Genomic DNA, 23,260 nt, shown 5'->3' with positions numbered 1-23,260 from the left:
ATCTTAGGAGATCATCTAGTCCAACCCCCTGCTCAAAGCAGGACCAATCCCCAACTAAACCATCCCAGCCAGGACTTTGTCAAGCCTGACCTTAAAAACTTCTAAGGAAGGAGATTCCACCACTTCCCTAGGTAACCCATTCCAGTGCTTCACCACCGTCCTAGTGAAAAAGTTTTTCCTAATATCCAACCTAAACCTCCCCCACTGCAACTTGAGACCATTGCTCCTTGTTCTGTCATCTGCTACCACTGAGAACAGTCTAGATCCATCCTCTTTGGAACCCCCTTTCAGGTAGTTGAAAGCAGCTATCAAATCCCCCCTCATTCTTCTCTTCTGCAGACTAAATAATCCCAGTTTCCTCAGCCTCTCCTCGTAAGTCATGTGCTCCAGTCCCCTAATAATTTTCGTTGCCCTCCGCTGGACTCTTTCCTATTTTTCCACATCCTTCTTGTAGTGTGGGGCCCAAAACTGGACACAGTACTCCAGATGAGGCCTCACCAATGCTGAATAGAAGGGAATGATCACGTCCCTCGATCTGCTGGCAGTGCTCCTACTTATGCAGCCCAAAATGCCGTTAGCCTTCTTGGCAACAAGGGCACGCTGTTGACTCATATCCAGCTTCTCATCCACTGTAACCCCTAGGTCCTTTTCTGCAGAACTGCTGCCTAGCCACTCAGTCCCTAGTCTGTAGCACTGCATGGGATTCTTCCTTCATAAGTACAGGACTTTGCACTTGTCCTTGTTGAACCTCATCAGATTTCTTTTGGCCCATTCCTCTAATTTGTCTAGGTCCCTCTGTATCCTATCCCTACCCTCCAGCGTATCTACCGCTCCTCCCAGTTTCGTGTCATCTGCAAACTTGCAGAGGGTGCAATCCACGCCATCGTCCAGATCGTTAATGAAGATATTGAACAAAACCAGCCCCAGGACCAACACTTGGGGCACTCCGCTTGTTAGCGGCTGCCAACTAGACAGTGCTTCAGAACGAAAGGTATCAAATTCTGCAATACTGGCCCATGTTAAATAAAACGAACCTTTACTATTGTCGCTAGATAGAGTAGAGAATGAAACACGCCGCTATATCACATTACATCTAAATTTTTATTCTCCAATTGAGAATATGTTTGACTTTGAACACATTCATGAGTTCCTGTGACTTCAGTGGTCCTTAAATATGCGCTTAAAGTTAAACATGTGCATAAGTGATTACTTAATAGATGTGCGCTGCAGGGGATCAGGGCCTATTCAGGAAGGAGATGTCTACATTGATGTAATTTGATTATCCCTTCCTTTGTACCTGTTATGTCTCTCCCCCACCTCCCACATATCAACATTCCATTTAAATTAATGGCATATCAGGATGTGTGGTACATTGAGTAGCTTAACAATTGTGTTCTATCTAGATGTACAGACCATCTAGAACAGGGGTGGGCAAACTTTTTGGCCCAAGGGCCACATCTGGGTATGGAGAGCCATGAATGCTCATGAAATTATGAGGTGGGAGGGGGTGAGGGCCCTGGCTGGGGGTGCCGTCTCTGGGGTGGGACCAGAAATGGGGAGGTCAGGGTTCGGGAGGGAGCTCCAGGCTGGGACAGAGGTGTTTGGAGGGCAGAAGGGGGTCAGGGGTGCAGGCTCCAGGTGGCGCTTACCTCAAACAGCTCCTGGAAGCAGCAGTGTATCCCCGCTCCAGCCCCTACATGGAGGCATGGCCAGGTGCCTCTGCTTGCTACCCAATCCGCAGGCGCCGTCTCTGCAGCTCCCATTAGCCATGGTTCCTGGCCACTGGGAGCTGCGGGGATGGTGCTTGGGGTGGGGGCAGCATGAAGAACCCCCTAGTTCCCCCTACATGTAGGAGCTGGAGGAGGGACATGCTGCTGCTTCTGGGAGCCGTGCAGAGCCACAGCACGTGTGGAGCGGGGCAAGCCCCGGACCCCACTCCACGTCAGGAGCTCAAGGGCCGGATTAAAATATCTGAAGGGCCGGATGTGGCCCCGGGCCATAGTTTATCCACCCCGATCTAGAAGCTGCCAAGTAATTTATCTTTCCACTTGGCTTTAATTTTTAGGACCTTCCAGGAATATTTTTTGACAGTCTGACATTAAACTAACAATATCTTAGTCTTGTAGTCAAAGTGGTGGGAGAACAGGACCTGGTTAGGATGTGAGTCTGTCAGAATGCCAGTTTCCTTTGTCTCAGATAATTAATTCCCTTCTTTTAGCCAGAATACACATGGTCCCACAAAAAAAAATGTCAGGCTTTGACATCTCAAAGCCAGTTTACTAGACTCTGTGTAAGCGTCTCTTTCTCTCTGCCAGAAGACTTAGTTAAATGCTCAGTGAGTGGCAGATTTTCTGTCATTGCTTGTTTCAAATGAATGGAAAACGTGGATCATAGCAAGCTAGACTGGCTACGTTTGTGTCTTTGAAAGGACTGCTATAAATTGCAGATAAGCCTGACCAAAGCACACCCTCTTTTATAGCAAAAGACAGTTTCACTACACAGGGGTTCTCGGGCTCTTTCATAATGTGGGCCACATTTTAATAGAGAATCTTGTGAGCATCTCCCCTCTTGCTTGCTGTAATGCAGACCACCTCCCCTCCTATTCACAGTTGTATAACATCCCTGTGGTGACGACAGTAATTGCTTACATAAAAAAGTAATACTGAGGATGTACTGAATGTGTTTTTAATAGTCTCTTAATGTGATTGAGCAACTGGAAATAAAGAGAGCCAGCATCTATTGACCAACCAGTTCTCGGCAGACAGGCAGCAACTGCTGCAGTCCTTTGGCCATGGTTTCTGCACTAGACCGTTGATCATTCTTGAGATTAGGCTGGCCATAGCCTGGTGATAGAGGTTGGTATCCGGGACTGATTTAATAAATGATCTCCTTTCAAATTCTTCTGCCCCTGGTTAATTGGTTGTGGTGATGGGAACTGCCTGAACGTTGGCATTATGTAGGCAATAAGGGAGTGCTTATTCTGTTGTGATAGGTGCTTGTTGGAACTGTGGGAGAGCCCAGCAGTAACTTGCGGGCACATGGCAAAATTGTCCAGTAGTTTAGAGCACAGAACTTCGAGTTGGGACTTTGGGTTTCCATTCCTGGCTCTGCCACTGGCTCGTTTTTGTAACGCTTGGCAAGTCACACAAATCTTTCTGTACCTCATCATCCACACCAATAAAATAGGACAATGTGTAACTGCTGGCTTGGGGAGTTCTGAGGCTTTGTGATATTTGTAGAGAATTTTGAGATCCTTGGATGTGAGTGCTGTAGAACGGTTTATAGAAGCTGTGTAGAGAGAGAAAAAGGCTACCCTCTTGTTGGCTGGGGTAAGTACCCCTTTTTTGGGATGCAGTAGGGTTTGGTTGGTAGCTTTTTTGTTGTTGTTTGGATTAATATCCATAGCTACAGATGAGCTCTTAAATACTGAATAAACCTTATGGTGGATGCCCCAAGGGAAAAAAACCCTTCTCAATTAAAACTAAAAAAAAAAAAGAGCGAGAGAGAGATATAGGAGTGGCTTTGCCCTAACTGATTCTTTGAGTGTATAGTGCACAAAATATTTATAATTTAAAAAAAAAATAGAGTATAAAGATGAATATCACTGGAAAAGAGAGCTCTGAAGGAACACTGTCAATCTAAAATGCAATCCGTTTTTTAAAAAAGTTAGATAATTTCACAGTTATATGTGCCACTAAGTCCCTCTGCTGAGGTTTCTGGCTTTAGGACATTTAAAGATTGTTGTTTTTCTTTTCCCCCTGTTGCAGCCTGCGAAATCCACAGATTACAGAGGAAATTAAATAAACACCTGCTTTTTACTTTTCTGTTTGTTTGTTTGTTTATAACATGTATTTAACAACACTGTCTCTAGTCAGTTTCCCCTGTTAGCATGAGTTCAAAGTCATGTTTGCCTTTAAAGGTGGATGTATCCTTACCAAATGATTTCTCTACTTCTTAAACCTGAAAACTCCATTTTCTGTTTATAAATCCCTGAATGACTGATTTCTCCCACTGGTTTCTATTAGCCTCAACCCCAAAGGCAGTGGGAAAGTTTCACCATTGTAACTAGTTTAATAGATCTGTTTTATGTCTAAACACAATTGCTTTCTAGTTCAACGTCATGCATTTCCTTGATTATGCATTGCACAGCAGTGCAGCTACCAAAATAGAATAATGATTTTAAGGAAATTGCCAGGAAATATTTTTAAAACTTCAGGCAATTCCTTTCTCATCAGGGGGGTATTGTAAAACATGTGTCCTTGATGGAGAAAATTGCCTTATTGTCAAAGCCTGAGCCGGTTGTGCAATGAGTCCAGACGAGCACGGTGTTTTTGCAGGGCTGTCTGTGCTTACACAAATTCTATCCTCCATCCTTCTGACCTTGTTGCCAACTCACTGTCACTATTGTCTCATGCAGCTTGCAAGATTTGGTATTTTTCTTAAAGCTCCAGCCCCTGTGGTTCTGCACATATGTGAGAATCTCATCTTTCTTTCTTAACAAGGGCAAGTTTTTAGCCCTTTTTTGTTGCAGTGAGAACCACAAAACATGACCTGATGCACCCTAAAGGCTAATAAAGAGCCACACACTTATTATGGTAAAAAACCCTTATGATTTTTTTTTTTTTTTTGGCAGGGCATGATTCATGATTTTTGAACTCTCCTCCCCCTCTACCTTCCCCACCCTGAGTGGTGTGTTCTTTCAGGTAATGTCCATGTCCTGTATCTTTTTCAACGAGAATTGTTTGCAGCAATGGACTCCAACAGGAAATCCAGCTTACCAGGCGCATTGGGCCCTGTGTGTCTCTTCTCTGCAATCCCCATCTGAACTGTGTGTTTAAAAGACAAACTTATTTTAGTCTTTCTCTGAGGCCTGTAGTCTGTGAGCAGTGGAAAGCAGAGGAACATGGAAGAGCAAAATGAAGGAGGTGGAAGTGGGAAGAGGCATAGGGCAAAAAGAATAATGTGTGGTGAGAAGAGATACCAGATCGAGGGGAAGGAAGGCAATATTGCCAGCCCTCAGTGTTCAAAAATCATGAGTCAGGACCCCTGAAATTGTGCGATTGGCTTAACAAATCATGGGTTTTGAAACCAAAACAAAAAACATGGGGTTCTTTTTATTTGACTTTTGGCTTTTGAACCTTTTTGGGTATGTCTCTGCGCAGCTGGGGGTGTGGTCGCTGAAAGTACCAGTGTGGCTGTCGTGTCCTGGGCAGCGGCTCAGGCTAGCCATCTGAGTCCAAGCCTGCCCAACCTCCTACATCCAAGCATGGGTGGCTAGCCCAAACCACTGCTCATTCTGTAGCATCAACACTGCTATTTTAGTACACTAACTCAAGCTAAGCTAATGTGACTCTGTCGACATGTTAGGAATCACACCTCCCAGGTGCAGTGCAGATGTACCCAAGGGCACACTTCAGTCACGTTGTCAAGCTTTTCTCTGTGGCCATGTGGGTTAAACCCTATTCTAAAAAAAAAGCTGAGATTTGTATGTAAGCAGAGGATTCCAGGAACTGGGGCTTAAAGAAAAATACCAAGTGTCTTGAGACTTGTTTTACTGCGAGTGTCAGCAACACAGGGAAAAAGAAGAGACATTGACAGGACAAAAAGGGGGAGCGGTGGGTCTTAAAAGGCAACAGTCATGCAGAGATTTTAGGATGTCAGCTCACTGGCACAAGAACTATACTTCCCTGCATGTCTGTACAGTGCTGAGCATATTTTGGATATAGATCTCAATTTTTTTTTCAAAAAATGAGATGGACCAGGAGGATGGGCAAGAAGAAACAACAAGGAATCTGGGGTGGTGGTGCTGCTTTTAAAAATAGCTTTTGGTTTTGATTTTCCAAAGACACAGAAAATAATCCTCTATGGGAAATGGTTGACATATACTGTGGGCGTAAAGTAATTTGCAGTACAATGCACAAAAAGGTTAGTGTTCTAAATAACTTTCTCCGCTTGTGGGCCCTGAAACAGCTCCTCGGTGATTGGGCTTATTTGGTTGATGGATAAGAGGGAGTTTGCACATCTATGGTTTTCCATGCCCTTGTAAACAGAAATATCTACCTTTTAGGGAATGAAGGCGTTTTCTATGTTACTTGGCATCTTGATCAGTAAACTTAACACGCATGCTGATCACCTTGTGTTTGGAAGCTTCGTGGTCACGAGGACGCTGGGCTGGTCCAGGCTGTATGTTTGTCTAAAATGTGTTCCTCTCTAAGATCCTGGAAGAAATGGCTAGTGTATCTCTGACGGGGGCAGTGCTTGTGCCTGTCTATTACAGTTGGTCAGGAGGCCGAGACTGTCATCCATGCCTTTGTCACCTCTCTGCTAAGCTTCTACTATAATGTGCTACTCTTGCAATCTAGGGATGCAGAACACAGCTGTCTGTTAGCTAACCGGAATGGGACACTTGGGGCATACAATTCTGGTGCTCAGGTCTCTGTCCTGGCTTTCTGCTCTGCTTGGGTTCCACTTCAGCACGTCGGTGCGAATCTTTCAAACCCAGAATTGTCTGGAGTTCATCTGCCTGAGACTCTTTGACTTTTTGTCCCATCATAGGAGTTGATTATCTAGCTCTTGCTCTGGTTCCCTGGTGTTCAACCTTCCAGGGCCAATGGCAAAACTCATCTGAGGGTGTTCCTTGGATTGATACGCTGATTTGTGATGTCACAGTGTTGCCTCAAAACATGGCAGTGATTGATTGACAATGACAGAACATAAGGATGTGAAACCAGGCTAACTTTATACCTCTCTGTGACTCCATGTATTGAGTGATTGTGTGAGGTTATCACTGATCTCTATTGCTAAAAAGATCCTCAAAGAATTAACAAGACTTTTAGTAGCTGAAAACCCATGCTGTCACACAGGTGTAACTTGTATTTATTAAAAACCAAAAATGGCTGCAAACTTAAATTGGACAGGAACAGACTACCAGTCCTACTGATGATTGAACCTGGTGATATTCTATCAAAAAGAGCTCTCCACCATGCTTGTAGCTGTTTCATCACTTCACGCTGATTCAACAGACATTTTAGGCTGCCGAGTGACACTCCTGGAATCCTCCTATAGAGATGGCAGTGGTGGTGAAGTCATACTGGCTATTCAGAGGAAACCTTGCATGGAGAAATCTGGCTTTCATTGACTGTTAAAAAGTTGTTCCCAGTCACTAACAGTGCAATGGGAGATCAGATTGGTCTAGTCCTGTTTGCGTATACAAGGCAGATTCTGTGTTTTACGAATTTTCTTTTTAACAATTCGTGGCTTCTGTCCTCCATGGAAAGGGATGTTCCACTTTGCATATGTAGACCAGTTTTATGCTAATAGATTTTCTTTCCTGCAAAGGTCAAATGGGTCAGTGCTCTTGTACTGGGTGCCTTAGAGGAGCGTAGACCTGTGAAAATACAAATTGCAGTTGAGCGTGGTGTATTGTATGTGTTTTGACAGCATCTGTGCTTATGAAAGTAGACAATGACAACTGACGAGGCCACAAAGAATGAAGAAGTCCAGACAGCAGCTCTTGCTGAACAAGGAGAGGACATCACACCCAATCAAGATCGAGGGGTTCTGAAGGTGAGGTCATTGCCAAAGCTAATGGCACATTTCAATAGCTGCTACACTCCTAATTCAGTGACTCTAGAGCACGTACACATCTGTTAACTGTCTGAATGTTAGTGGCATGGGTTGTCTTACAGCTTCCAGCACAATAAAGCTGAGATTTTTCAAAGTTGTGTAGGGGATTTAGTTGTCCAATTCCCTTTACAAAAATAGGAAGACGTAAATGGCATGGAGATCACAACTGCAGTACAGATATCAGCCTTCACTGTGAATTTCACTGCTAGTGTTTGTCTAATCAGATCTTTAGCAGTACATCCATGCAGTATATGTATGTATTACTCATAGGCTTTTCCCTAGATCTAATTTCTATTACTTGGGTCGTCTAGTCTGCTGCTCAGCCCCTTTTCCTACTGGAGGCAAATCCAGGATTGTTCCGCAGTATATTTTCGAGGGCTTCATCCTATCTGTTGAATATAACGATTTCCCCAGTGATATCTCCTCTGCGCACATTCCCCGCTCCTTTTAGCTGAAGAACTGCCTTCTCCAAACAGTAGCATAAAAGAATTTTGACCAAAAACGAATGGAATGATTTTACCCCTATGGATGTGGCATTCCACTGGCAGCAAGTAAATATTATTTTACTGACTAGATTCCTAAATATGGTACTTAAACACATCCCTGTATAATTGTAAAGCCTCTATAGCTCTCCCTATTGTGGCCTGTACAAATCCCTATATATGTGATGGGAAACAACTAATGCTATTTATTGATTTTTATTTTGGGGGGACAAATTTAATAAAAAGGTTATTTCAGTCATTACCTCTTTAGATTTCTGCCACCATGAGTTGGAAGACAGGGTTGATCTAGAGATCTGGTTCTTGCAGAAGATAGCTTGAATAGCCATGGCCATTGGGAGGCCGAATCAGCATCCCTAGATCGCCATGGAAATAAAAACGTGCTCTGAAAACGTGCTCTGGGTTCAAAAGTGGCATAAAAAAAGAATCTTCCCTTGAATATACTTGGGAAAGCTCAGCAATTTTACTTAAACACTAGATCAGAGGTACTACTTAAACTGAAAAACAAGACCGTGTTGTTGTGCTACCAACTATAGGCCTGCTGGCTAGTACGCAACATTCATTGGGCTTGTTCTCTGGGATTGGGACTGTGCAAGGAACTGTGAGGTGGGTGTTTTGTTGCGCTGCTGGAACCAATGAGGCTGGGGTGCGCCAGCTGTGCCTTATTATTCAAAATATGCTTTGTGTTCTGGGAGTTTGGAGTTGTTGGAGAGAGGAGCTTAGCTGCATGGTTGTGTCTAGAACCTAGACATTTGCCTAGAGTAGAAAAGCTGTGGGACTCCGTCAACTGAAGCCGCCTGTTTGTTGAAATGGACTCTTCCCATCTTCATCCTAGTTGTCCTTCTCTCTCCTAGGTTGTGAAGAGGCCTGGTAATGAGGATAAATCCCCTATGATTGGAGACAAGGTTTATGTTCACTATAAAGGAAAGCTGGCCAATGGAAAAAAATTTGATTCCAGCCGTGACAGGAATGAGCCATTTATTTTCAGTCTGGGGAAAGGTAAGGAGTGAAATGGAAATGCAATCTCAGGGATCCAAAGTGCATTTTCTCTGGATAATGTCAGTTTGTTGATACATAATTCTATTGTTAGAGAGAGCTCATGATTAAGCGGAATGAACACAAGACTGGGAATAAGGAAATTTTAGGTTGTAATACTGGTTCTGTTGCTGAGTAGATGTGGCTGTGCGTGATTGTCACTGTGTGTGTCTGTTAAGGGCCCCTGGGGTGTTAAGATCATATTTTATAGGCCCAAATTTCCAAATGTTTCCTGCTTTTGGGTGCCTCTGGAAATCTGACGGTAGGTGTCTAATATCTAGCAGTTTACATTAAGTCAATGGTTGATGCTTGTGCTCAGCACTTCTGAGAATCTGTCTGTGGGTGCTCAAAATCCGATCACAATGGAAATATATATTTCCTTCCCCTCTCATTTTGTGTGCTGCTTTACCCGTTCCTGCTGTCCACATAGTTATAGCCTTTTGCAAAATCATAGAGTCATAGAATATCAGGGTTGGAAGGGACCTCAGGAGGTCATCTAGTCCAACCCCCTGCTCAAAAGCAGGACCCATCCCCAATTAAATCATCCCAGCCAGGGCTTTGTCAAGCCTGACCTTAAAAACTTCTAAGGAAGGAGATTCCACCACCTCCCTAGGCAAAATGGATTTTTAAAGTGTGCTTCATGTTGAGTGTGACAGGATTTGAACTGCATACCTGCCTATTTGTATCTTTTGCAGCCAGTGGTAACCTTTATACCCCCCAGCTTGAATAATGACTGAAGAACTCTCTCATGAAGTTTTAGAGTTCCTGTTGTCAGGCAGATGTCACTAGTAACATAAACGTGGGGAGAGGGGAGAGTATAGCTATATTGAATTAAAAATATAAAGGCATTATTTCTAATTAGAATGCTTCCTTTTCAAAGCTCTTATGAGATGTCAGCAGACCTTCAAGGCAATTTGGTTTTGGCCTGCCTGAGCAACAAAGGGAGTTACGCTTAGACAAATGAAATTCTACCTTCTGTTTGCTGTGTGGCAGGTTGAGAACAAAAAGGAATTGTTTTGGAGTACATGGTTTTTAATTATTATTATTATTTTAAATTAAGGACCACCATTTACTAACGGCCTCTATTTACTAAGATTGCATTCCCCTTTATGGCCCTTAAGCTTACAGAATGGAAACTTTTGCTCCTGTAACGGCTTACAGCTTCAAAATCCTTCTGTAGAAAGTGGACAGGAGAACATGGAACAGACTCCTGGACTGTGAAGTTTATGTAACTCTCTCTATAGAATTTGGGGTATTAAGCCAGAAGAACAGCTTAGTGCAATAGTCCTTCCCTCCTAGAACTCTGTTGTAGGGCCTTTCATGCAAGCTTGTGGGAAACTCGTGTGGAGCTGCCCTCCACTCCCAGGGGGCATCAACACACCCTTTGTAGCCACTCTGGCCATATCCCCTCCACAGCCCCACTCTAGCACCTAAATAACACAGAGTGTTATGCAGGCTTTCCGTGTTGGGGTGATGTTCTCCACTAATGTGGAGGGGGCTGCAACAAGTTTCCATGACCGACTTTTCTGACGTACGCTTCAGTGTGTCCCTAGATTATGATGACCACTGGATCTGATGGATTCCTTGTAGTAGTTGAGTTGTGTAGCTGTTGTGACTCTTATTGTATTGGTTTCATGACCACAAGTAAAGACCGTAAATGCACAGATATAGCAGAGCGTTTGAAAAAAGAAAACGGACTGTGTCTAGGACTTGTTTTTGGCAATTTCATGTTATAAATCATTCCCCCGTATTGAATCATGTCCTTCTCTTAGGCCAGGTAATCAAGGCATGGGACATTGGGGTTGCCACCATGAAGAAAGGGGAGATCTGCCACTTGCTGTGTAAACCAGAATATGCGTATGGCTCGGCTGGCAGCGTCCCGAAAATCCCTTCCAATGCAACCCTCTTTTTCGAGGCAAGTATGTGTAAGAGTGTTGGTATGGAAACTCCCTCCCTTGGGACATGCTGTTGAAAACCAATCAACACAGCAGTTGGCTTCTTGAATTGTTTTCCCCCCACCTTCAGCAACTCATGCCCATGTTTTCTCAGAAATATACGTCTAAACTAGAGAAGCAGAGCCCAAACAGGATCTGAAGCTACGAAGCCCAGAAAAGAAGCCTTAACTTGGAAGCATATGGAAAACACCTGCACAAATAGGACCCAGACTCTGTTAATTTTCTGTGGGGGGGGGTGTTTGTACATCTATAAAATAGGGGGAGGGCAGCTCAAAAATGTTTTCACATCATAAAAATCCATTAATACCAGTGAGCTAAATCAAAATAAGAGTTGGCATGGAGCAGCTGTTGGTCAGCCAAACTGAGCACATTTTGTACGTGTTTACTTGGCAAAACCTCTCAAATAAAAGTGTGCAAAACCCAACAGAAGTAAAGCATCTTTAGTTAATTAAGGCTCAGATTGTCCCAGCTCTGGCTGCAATTAATTGCCTTGGAGAGCCACTGGCCTCAGTGTGCCTGTTTTCATTGTCAGCAGGCTTAATGGCCTCTTTCTTAGTGGTGCTATGTCTGGCCAGCAGAGACCGAGAAGGGCAACAGAAATGATTAGGGGTATGGAACAGCTTCCATGACTGGAACTGTTTTGCTTAGAAAAGGGATGACTAAGAGGGGGAGATGTGATAGATAGATAAAATCATGAATGGTGTCAAGAAAGTGAATAGGGAAGTGTTGTTTACCCCTTTACAGCATGCAAGAGCCAGTGGTTACCCAATTAAATTAATAGGCAGCAGGTTTAAAACAAACATCGGGAAGTATTTCTTCACACAATGCATAGTTAGCCTGTGGAACTCTTTGCCAGGGGATGTTGTGAAGGCCAGTAATATAACTGGATTCAAAAAAATAATTAGATAAGTCATGGAGAATAGGTCCATCAATGACTATTAGCCAAGATGCTCAGGGATGCAATCCCATGCTCTGGGTGTCCCTAAACCTCTAACTGCCAGCAGCTGGGAGTGGATGGCGGGATGGATAACTCAATAATTGCCATGTTCTGTTCATTCCCTCGAATGAACATCTGGCATCGGCCACTGTCAGAAGACAGAATATTGGGATAGATGGACCATTGGTCTGACCCAGTGTGGCCATTCTTATGGTCTGTTACCTAGGGCAGTTTTCACAGAATCGCACATCACTGTTTGAATTACATCCTTACAGGATTAGTATGCTCTAGTTTTATTCTTTCTCTGTGCTACTTTTCAGATATTATGCACATTCCAGTTTTTAATAAATTGGACCTGTTCCCTACCTTAGAGCTGGCTTTTATGGGCTTCTTCCAGTTGTCAGCTGAATTGGTTTTCCACATCTACGATCAACTGTTATCTTTTATTTATTTATTTAGATCGAACTTCTTAATTTCAAAGGGGAGGATTTATTTGAGGATGGAGGAATCATCCGGAGAATCAAACGGAAAGGGGAAGGATACTCCAACCCAAATGAAGGAGCTACCGTAGAAAGTGAGTACCGGCTTGGCTGCCCGAGTAACTAAACTCACCTTAACAGCCAAGTGCAAATGAAGCCTGTGTAATAGCATTTCAGGGGATTTGCAGCACTGTAGCCATCTCTGACGATGAAGCAGGTTGACAGGGTTGTTTCTGAGGAGTGCTGGGAGAGTCATCCATCATCTGTTTGCCAGTCTATATTTTGTACCGTCTCTGTGTGACCAGATCAGACCCTGCAGCTGTGCCAGAAGGGGGTTCCTAAAGCGAGTGTTCTAGCTCAAAGACTGGAGTGTGCCATTTGTCCAATAGAACACAAGGTATCTATGTAGAGGACACTGGCCATGGTTTGTGTGGTTTTGTGTGAAGACAGGGTGACATGGGAGGGGGGAAGGAGGAAGTCGAAGAGAGAGGCAGTTAACTCTCAGCCTGAGAGTGTCAGCATTTAATATGTTAACACAATTCTTCCTTCCTTGGCCAATCCAGAGCCACTGACTCATAAGGGTTTAATGGAAAGCAGCTAGGTGCTGATGAAATGACCACTGAGGTATAACTCAGGCTTTTTTCTCTCTGAGTCACCCTGGTCCTCATTTTGTCGACGGCCCCCTCTGGCTTTGATAAACAAACCAATACTAAATTGTGCAACCAGTTCTCCTTAGTTTGATGTGGAAACTTTGAAGAAAATTCGGCATGTACGGTATGAGTTCTGTCTCCTTGGTTGTCTTCCTTTATTCATTAATTTTTTTTTTTTTGAAGATTTTCCATTCTCGTGTTGCGGTCTGAAAGCCGCTGTAATGCAGTAGGGGACCAAGTGTGGGCTGCTTTGTATATCCAAACTCTGGATTTTCTTGTGTATATGTGATTAAAATCACCGCCTCTATTTAGCTACTACTGTAGCTTTTACTTGAGTCCAGTATTTATTAAATGTTACAGGCATGCATGTCTTGGCCTAAACTAGGTAGCTTCCTATTTTCATAGTCCTTTACAATGTTTGGGTTGCATCTATAATACAATTAAGGCTTTTCTTTCCCTCTCCCTGTGGCCAGAATACTACTGCTACCTTTGGATGGCTACTACCTAGTAGGCATAGATTAATGAGAAGGGCCTACTGAAGTCAGTACTGTTCTATGGGTTTAATTGAAGTCCTAATCTGGCCCAGAAGCAGTGATCTGAAATCCCATTCAGATTTCTTATAGCACTCTTTCCATCAATATGATGGAGTAATTATAGCTTCTCTTCTAAAGCAGCTATTTGATGTGGAGTGGAAGGATGAAGGAAGCCAAGTTTAAAGAGAACAATTGAACCATAGAATTAGAGAGAAATGGAAGCCTTGGCCATTTGAATGGCTAAATTGTACATTTAGGATTAGCTGGTCCCCCTTCTCCCTATGTCAGAGCTTCTGTACGGTATGAGTTTATGAACCTTTTTGGGAGGGGAGAAATTGATCTGAATTGTCACATTCAACTTGTTAAGCCTATTAATTTAAATGTCTAGTCCTTTAGCGGGACTGATTTTAGAGAGAACTCCTTTGGACTCTAATTTCACTCTGCCTATGGAATGTTTTGGGTCATGGTTATGTGTACTGAGAGAAGTTTTGTGTAAAGTTTCAAGCTTGCTTTATTGTACCTAGAGGCCAAGTTAAAAAAAATAAATCAAAGCAGATACCAGTTTAATAGTCCTGACTGCTGCATTCCTTTTTATTGCTTATGTTTTGGTTTCATTTAAACATCAAAACCCATTATGCTTTTGTGTGCTCAGGAAGTTTGTAACGAGACACACAATTATGTTTATTACACCACAAAGTAACAAATAGAACAAAGCACTGTTCTTATTTATTTGTTTTTAATCGCTAGGAAGTGGTTTGATTTGTCAGAAAGAGGAAAACCTATCAATTTAATCAGCAATTTGGCTCTTCCTTAAGCATAGATTCTAGGGCCAGAAGGGACCATAGTGATGATCTAGTCTGACGTCCTGCATAACACAGACCATAGAACGTCCCGAAATAATCGCTAGAGCAGATCCTTTAGAAAAATATACAATCTTGATTTAAAACATCCTGATATAGCAGTTCTTTAAAGACTCCCTCAGAGTGGTGGTTAGTAGTGGGCCCTTCTCATGGCACATGATTATAAATCCTCCTTTAATTTTTTTTTAACTATTTAAAAAGTACACTTTCTTCTTAGCTTATTGCATTAATTTGGACACAGGCATAGTCAGGATAGTGGAGATTAATGCCCTCTGAGGCAGTTTTGCATAACACATGCAGCCTGTGCAAGGCAGAGGTCAAGAACTGTTTACTAATCCTATTCCCAAAAGTTGCGCTGTGCTAGCAGTTTGGTTCGGAGCAAGTTACCAATGTGGCCTTCAGTTTCATTCTGATCTAACAAGCTGCCCAGGGCCTGGGTTTCCTTAAATGTGCTTTAAGGACGGGGCACATTTCAGACCTGGCAGCCTCTTAACAGTATTTTGGTTGCTACCATGCTGTCTGTCTGTCTCTCCCTCTCCCTCTCTCTCTCTCTCTCTCTTTCTCTGAGTGTCCCATTCTAGACTCCATATCCGGCACAAGGTGGTAGGATCAGACACAGGTAGTGGGATTAGGATGGCACAAAACCAGAGGAATAGCAATGATCTGTCATAATAATCTATTTTCAACCAGACAGCAGCCACATTTTCACTCTTAAAATATTTCCATTGAGTTCTAGTAAAAACCCAGTGTTAACTCAGAAACTAGTACAAAGGTACCTGCCATCACTGCTATAATTAGACTGGAGGAAAACGTGCTTTTACCAGAACTGACATCTCTGGGTTGGATTTTCAAAGGCAATGTAATTAGCTTGAGTTATAGGGCATAATTCAGAGTCCCACTTCCTAAGACACAGCCTAGAGTAGAATTTTTGCATTCTAGCTTTTGTTACAGCCTTTTTTCTGTTTTAATAGGAGTACAAATTGCAGTCAGCACATCGGGTTCATGTGCCAGCCACATTCAGAACACAGCGTTCTGTGCTCTTCAAAACAAAATTGCTCTAGGCACTGAGAGAACAATAAGTCAGCGCTGCAGCTGAAGTGATGTTCTGCAGCCGGGCTGGGGTTTCTTGCTGTGTTCTCCAAGTGTAACTGTATCCAAACGAGCTGCTTTAGATACCTCTTAAATGCACTTGGAAAAACAGAACAGGAGACTTTCCTGTTGCCGTTATATTTCCATATAATTAAAACAGAATAAAATTACTGTGCTTGAATTCATAGCAAGTCTGTGAAAGGCCAGCTGGAAGCTTCATGCCATCCTGTCTGTTCTATTCTTAAAGCTTGCACCTTAGATCACTGTCTTCGCATGCTGGCAGAGGCTGGCAACAGATTAACTGTGAATGCCATACTGCTAGAACCAGGACTCTTACATCAAACTCACAGAATTATTCTGGTGAAGGCAAGGATTTGGGAAACTGGGAGCGCTTGTTTCAATGAGCCTTCTTTTCCCCCTTAAGGCAGCATGGAATTGGAGTAGCAAGGAGCTCCCTCTCCAGCTCAGTCTCTTGGCTTATTCCCGACAGTGATTCCTGCTGGTTTCAATGATTATAATAACCTGGATAGCCCCATTATTGTGCTTGGTGTTTACAGGCAATAGCAGGCCAGATCTCTGCGCCAAAGCAAAGGAGGAGGGAGGCTTTATGTGGTACTGTAAGGTTATCAGGTTACTTGTTTTCAAAATGTACACTGAGAATTGCTGTGGGAGTGTGTGAGGTGCACTGTTCTTTGTTAAAGCAGAAAACCAAGGTGACTTGGCGGTAATGGAAGAGTGTAGGTCAGGAGTCACCGAGCTTTCAGCAAGGGCTGGCTGGGATAACAAGGATTCCTTTTCACGAAAAATGGAGGTTTCTAAATCTGTTTATGTTCCCCCACAGACCTTTCGAACCCTTTTGCAAAAAAAGGCGTGGGGGGAGGGAGCAGATTTGGAGCTAGGGCTTGAACCTGGGTTTCCCACATACAAGGAGAGTGCTCTAACCACTGGGCAGTTGGCTATTCTGAGGGGCGGTGTTCCCATCTGTCTCTTGCGCTCTCGTTTTTGGACCCGAGAAACCTTCCTAACTAAAGTTTCGTTAGAATTGATACGTTTGCGCAAAGAGTTTCAGTTTCAAGGAATTGGTATTTTCCCACAGAAACATTTCATCAAAAACGTCCTGACCAGCTCTCCTCTCTCCAATGGGTGCCCTTTCATATTATTCATATAGGGGCCCTCGTTCAGCAGTGGGATAAGCCAAAAATCTGTGATTTCCTGTAGCTCTGTCTTGTGGTGTAGGGAACTGTGATGTTTAGTGGGTTGCTCCGACCAACGAGGAGTTCTGTCACTGCCTGTCCGGTAACTTTGGGTGCCTTTATGCTGTGCAGCGTTGGTTCAAGGCCCTCACATTGGTAGCCTTCCCACAAGCAAAAGGTCTCACCCTAGCTTCTACCAGCCTAGTTACTCTTTGCAGGGTGATACCTGCAGCCCATCCAGTCCCGAGTCCCCCCCAAATCTGTCCTTCCAGGGTTCTTAAGTACGAGACACTTGGACTTTTTCTCTCTGCTTTGTCACCCCCCCGTCCCCTGCCCCCAGGCATGAAACCAGCCACCCTGACACCAGCTTCTTTTAGGATGTGTGCTCCACACAGTTTGCACACTAGAGACCTGATTGGGTAAAAATAAACAAAAAGTTTAGTTAATAAAAAAAACCCAGATTGAAAAATGAAATTGTCAGGGAAGAAAATAAACTGAAAGACACAACCTTAGGCTTTACACTTCCATATTAAATAAAATCCCTTTTCAAATGCAAGTTTCCTGTTGCTTGGGAGCTGTTTCCCAGCGTACCCCTTGACCTGAATGACAAACCTCAGACACAAGCCTGCTTTTTAAAAGGCTTTTTTTCTCTCTGTCCATGGTGTTTTCATGTTTATTCAGAGCGGAGGAAATTCCCTCTTGACTTGATAGCTGAGGATGTCTGTGTCTTCCGGTTAACTCCTAATGGTCCACCATTGTCCTTTCCTAGGCTGCACAATCAGCCATTTCTTGGAACTGGGTAGTGTAAACGCCTGGTTTGGGAGGTGCCCCTCCCCGCTTAACTGCTCCCAGCCCTGCTGCGAGGGGTAACGAAATGTTGTAACACAGAGTATGTGCAGGATTTTGTATATACACAAATACCTACGTTCATAACCACAGTCTGTATACGTATCTCATAGTGACCCCCCAGTTCAGAACACGGTAAGTGTTCATAAAATACAGCTTGCAGTCAGTTGGTTCAGCTGTTGGTTTTGGGGAAGGTTCAACCTTACGTTCTCCCCTTGGAGTCTCTTGACCCTGATCGTCATAGGACCTCTGTTACCAATTGCACGAAACTTGTCACGCTGTGCTTTCTAGTTCAGTGACTGGCCAGCCACGCACTGGCCTGCTCTTCTAGTTCTTAGCTATAGATGACCGATGCAAGACATGTCCCGAGGCTGTTAGGCAACTCCAGAGCGTCATCACAATCCCTGTCCTTCTCTGCAGTATTCCAGGTGCAGCATCAGTGCTAAGATGTGGCTTTGTTAACCTGATAAAGATGCATATATCTCTCTCTAGTGATCGCATTTTGTAAAAGTTCCAAACGCCTCTAACTGTGATTAAATGGAAACTGGATTAGTCATCCATGTTGTGGGCTGGAATTTCCCAAAACCACACAACCGTGCAGATGCAGCGATAGCACCAAGAAGAATGGCAGGTTCACCCAGTGCTCAAAGACGGATCTGTCTCATCAGAAGGCTGTTTAACTGCTGTGTGCTGAACTGGGGTGGTTCCTGCCAGGCAGAGGGCACAAAGCAAGATAACCTCTGCATGACAGAGGTTTGCCAGCTCTCTACAAGAGAGCTCAGTAGTTCTTCCTGTGTGTCATTATGTTACTCCTATTTGTCTGTTTTATCAACCTCTGACACTGAAATGGATTCTCCTTCAGGTTGTCCTGGAGAGCATTTTAGTTTGATATTTTCTCTCTATTCATTACCACTTGTAGTAACTTTCCTCGTGGATTGTATTTTCTAAATGGACAACCTACCCTAAATTCTCAATTACTGAGGGACCATCTTCACTCATTGCTGTATTTGCATTCCACAACCAACTCTCTGTATAACATTTCCTGAGGGATGTATCTGAATACTTGGATGCTAATATCTAAACTGTATTCTTAAATTTATTCACCTAAATTTGGGTCATTTCTGATTATGCACTATATGTATCTTATGACTTTAAAAACAAACTTTGTATTTGTGGATAATCTAAGCACTATACTCAGATCTATGGACACTCTTTTCTTAACCTGTGTACTATATAATTTTTTAACATTAGCTTTAATAAAATGTAGAAATCTGTTAGCCCTTATGGGAAACATCTGAGCTGGTGCAGCAGCACCTGTGGAAAATGCCTGCAGAGTGTGGTGCTGATTTAGGATCACGAGAAATATGTGAATAGAACCAGAGAGTTTTAAAGATTGGGTAGGCCCATGGAATAGACACGGTTGGTCAGATGTTGGGTAAAGAAACTTTTCTAACCTGTTTAAAGATCAAAACTAACTTTAATTGGCTCGCTCTCCCATGGTACCAGTATATTCCAGTTAGGCATTATGTTTCTCAGTTTTCTATATAAAACAACGTTCCTAGAAAGTTAACTTTTAATAGACGTGATGGTGACTGGTCAATTAAACAAAAATAATTAATTATATCCATCTTTGCAGACAGCTTATCCTAAGTGCAAAAAAAAAAAAAAAAGGCCACGCTGGGAAAAGCATCTGGATAGATAAATTATCCCAGAGGAATGGGATTTGATCTCAGAAAGGGGACAATCAACCTCAGTCTGTAGCATGATAAAATAACATTTTTTTCAGCTTCTGTTTCAGTGGCCTCTCACACCACTCAGCTTAAAAATATGTGTGACTGAATGGGGATAAGCGTGGGGGGAAATTGTGGTGAAAGAAGAGATTCTATGACTATATGGCAGCCGGGTCTAGTCATTAGAGCATTGGGATGGTTTGTAATTTGGTTATTTATTACCAAACCTCCCAGAGCTTCCTAGCCAAAAGTGGTCCCACGAAAGGAAATGAAGAATTACTCTTTCATCTGCTGGGAGCTGCTAGGCTACTGATAGCCTCTCACTGGAAAAAGGAAATTAGTCCAGCTGTAAAGGAAAGGCTAAAAAATGGGGGGTGATTATGGAAAAATTAACGCACACATTACATATCCCTACCCCCCCTACCCCAAATAGCGGTACACCTGTCCAACTTCTTTGAACTTGAACATTTGTTAGACACGCCTGGTTTGTTAAATGTGTGTGATCAGAGATTTCAGTGGACTTAATAAAATGATCAGAAACCGCATGTAGTGGGTCATGTGAAGATGCTTACACCCTATGTACCATATGGGACACCCTACGCCTATTGGATAGAGAGACCTGATTGTTACATTCATGTATGTTTCTCCACACAGAAGCTCAGAATTGTAACGATGATTGTTTTGTCTGATGTTTACCGGTCAAGGCTTTATAAACCTGTTAAAACTGCCTAAATCAGTAATTTTTCAAAAGTGAATAGCTGAGCACCAGTTAGCACTGAACAGGAATTATACCTGGGTCTACAGGCTGTAAGTCAGTTTCCTTACTCAGGCCAGGGTCCTGTTGACTTCAGTAGAACTCGTATCTGACTAAGGATGGTGGGATCAGACCATGAGCAGGCTGCCTATTGAAATTCTCTAGAGGAGAGGTATTAAAGGAAAACACACCTTCAGTTACTTTCCCATTGCCTTGCTTTGCAGTTCTTCTGGGCAGGGGAGAGGGGAATGTTGAACCTCCTCACCACCAGAAATGTGGGCCACATGGTCAGTAGCTGGCTAGATTTTACATAAGCAGGGAGGAGCTGAACTTTCCAAAACCCAAGGAAAGCGAACGGCCATGTTGCATATCTCAGTGCAGGGTGTGTACTACATGAAGACAGAATAGGAATATATCCCTGAACAGTTCTAAAGCACCCCTCGCTGTAGTGACTAGGCACAATAGTATGAATACACTTCTCGTTGTTGAGAATCTGCAAGTTGAAACCCAGTCTAAACTAATGACAAGTTTCAGAGTAGCAGCCGTGTTAGTCTATATCCCCAAAAAGAAAAGGAGGACTTGTAGCACCTTAGAGACTAACCAATTTATTTGAGCATAAGCTTTCGTGAGCTACAGCTCACGAAAGCTTATGCTCAAATAAATTGGTTAGTCTCTAAGGTGCTACAAGTCCTCCTTTTCTTTTAGTCTAAACCAATGTGGTTCTTGAGTCTCCAGGCTTTACAATTCTTAGTAACTTTTATTTGAACTTACAGGAGATGTTGTGGGTGTTGTTGGTACCACTTTGAGAGCACAGAGCACGTGAATCTTAAACAAGCAGGGAGTTCATGCTTTTTCCATAGTCTACAGATTCAGCCTGTCACATTTTGTTCAGCTATGGGTTAGGGACAGCTTTCCCCCCCAAATGTTAAAGATATTTTCACAAGAAATGATTTTCAACTTTATATTGCAAAAAAACGAAAACACTTCTTTTCCCAGATTGTAGTGAAATTTACACAAAATCACTGACCACTAATAGGTACTCCCTTGTCTTAAGTGGCCACTTTAAGTAATCACCAAGATTTTTAGCAGCATTGTGGTAACTGTTTGAGAGACGACCTGGGGAGTAGGCAGCAAACTTTTTAAAGACAATTTGGTGGTTGCTTACAAGAGGTTTCACTTTATGTATAAACAAACATGGATGCTATAGACAGGATTCTTCTTACCTGTAGCCAGAAGCTGCATACTGTTGTCACCTGAGACTGTATTTGTCTCTGTCTCAAAATAGAGCTGGGTTATTCCCTGAAGATTAAAAAATGTTAATCTTGTACTTTAAGCTCTTAAGGGCAGGGGACAGTGATAGAAAAACAAAGTCTTTAATTGTGCAACTCTGTCGGCCCAGTGAAACTTTTCTGGCAATTTTGTGTGCCTTGCTTGCATCTCTTACTCTGTTTTGTTTCCCTGCAGTCCACCTGGAAGGATTTTGTAGTGGCAGAATATTTGACTGCAGAGATGTGACGTTCGTTGTTGGAGAAGGGGAAGACCATGACATTCCAATTGGAATTGACAAAGCTCTAGAGAAAATGCAGAGAGAAGAATACTGTATCTTGTACCTTGGACCACGGTAAGAAACTCTTTTTGCTCTGGGTGAGCAGTATCTGTCTCAGCATCTTGCAGACCATCTCAGTAGCAGACTGTTACTGAAAAGGATATGTTTCTTTCATAGGATCTTCTTTACAAATGCCCACCCCTATGATCTCCTAGGAGCCACCAAACCTGTAAACTGATAATTTCAGTTTCTGGAAAGTTTGACAAGAGCATTGTTGTACCTGTGTGAAACTGTCTGTTGAACAGATAATCACATCTAATTTGGCTTTGTTCATAGTATTCATACAAGCTGTCACAAACGTAGGATTAAGGAGAGTTGAGTTGTGAGTGAGTGCTCTTGTTCAGATATTTGTATCTGAACTATTAAAGGAAATGCACCCATCACCATCAGTGCAATCCACAGCTTGTTTTTGTGCAGCCTTATAGCTTCCGCATATTACATAGACCAAAATCACATGCCTTGTGGTTGACGATAGGAATATCCACATGCACCCAAAGCATCCTATGATCTAGCATACCTTCATTTTGCTCTTATGGAATAAAATCATCCTATCCTGACATGTTTAAACGCTGGGAGAGGGTTGGAATGGCATCCAGTTACTGACATAAATTTAGGCCAAAATGACAATCTCTGGTTTGCAGGGTCAGGTGCCTACATATGGATTTAGGTGTTTAACTTTAAGTAGCCTGCCTTTCAGAGGCACAGGAAAAAGAGCACCGCCCTTGAAGGGTGATACTAAAAGAAAATGGAAATATACAATTAATTGAAGAAACAGCAGAGCTGAGTAGAGTAGAATCCTAGAATATCAGGGTTGGAAGGGGACCTCAGGAGGTCATCTAGTCCAACCTGCTGCTCAAAGCAGGACCAATCCCCAATTTTTGCCCCAGATCCCTAAATGGCTCCCTCAGGGATTGAACTCACAACCCTGGGTTTAGCAGGCCAATCCTCAAACCACTGAGCTATCCCTCCCCCCCAGTACGGGTGATGCATCCCATCTGAATGCCAGGGGAATAGTATTGAATGCAGTCCTGTTTCTAAAAACAACATTGCCACTGACAAGAAACTTGGCACAGTTTCCTGTTCAATGTCTGGCTTGTCTCTAGGGTTTGGTGTGTAGCTCCCCACTCGTACCTCCATGTGTGCATGAATAATAAGAATATTGAATGAAGTGCCTGATCACACACCCTTTCCTCTGACGCTTTATTTTTATGCTGTGTTTCAGATATGGGTTTGGCGAGGCAGGGAAGCCTAAATTTGGCATCGAGGCAAATGCTGAGCTTGTGTATGAAGTTACACTTAAAAGCTTTGAAAAGGTGAGAATAGAATTTCTCTCAAAACACAAACACACACACACTTTCAAAGACTACTGGAAGCTGTTCTGCCCTGAAAGCGTTTAACACTGTGTATTTGGTGTGGCTGTAACGCAGCCCTGGTAAAGCAGTTACAGCAACAAAGATCTCGGTGTTC

At 43.0% G+C, this 23,260-nt stretch overlaps 1 protein-coding gene across 17 annotated transcripts in view; it reads left to right on the top strand.

Moving 5' to 3' along the window:
- FKBP5 (FKBP prolyl isomerase 5) overlaps positions 1-23,260 on the top strand; it is a 50,180-nt gene that overhangs the window by 18,549 nt on the left and 8,371 nt on the right. For 8 of the 17 annotated variants that reach the window (XM_084611340.1, XM_084611341.1, XM_084611343.1 and 5 more), the window contains 6 exons: positions 7,441-7,566; positions 8,981-9,125; positions 10,934-11,076; positions 12,513-12,627; positions 21,652-21,808; positions 23,016-23,106. In XM_084611340.1, the coding sequence (XP_084467466.1) occupies positions 7,465-7,566; positions 8,981-9,125; positions 10,934-11,076; positions 12,513-12,627; positions 21,652-21,808; positions 23,016-23,106 (753 nt within the window). In that variant the 5' untranslated portion in view covers positions 7,441-7,464. Of the gene's footprint in view, positions 1-7,440; positions 7,567-8,980; positions 9,126-10,933; positions 11,077-12,512; positions 12,628-21,651; positions 21,809-23,015; positions 23,107-23,260 lie in introns of those variants that run through there. The other 9 variants (XM_084611332.1, XM_084611337.1, XM_084611334.1 and 6 more) reach the window with 2 other exon arrangements.

This window comes from Lepidochelys olivacea (genome assembly GCF_965140295.1).
Source record: "Lepidochelys olivacea isolate rLepOli2 genome assembly, chromosome: 21".
In the NCBI taxonomy this organism is placed as follows: Eukaryota; Metazoa; Chordata; order Testudines; family Cheloniidae; genus Lepidochelys; species Lepidochelys olivacea.
The sequence above is the reverse complement of the archived record's forward strand: the minus strand, read 5'-3'. Positions and strand labels throughout refer to the sequence as shown.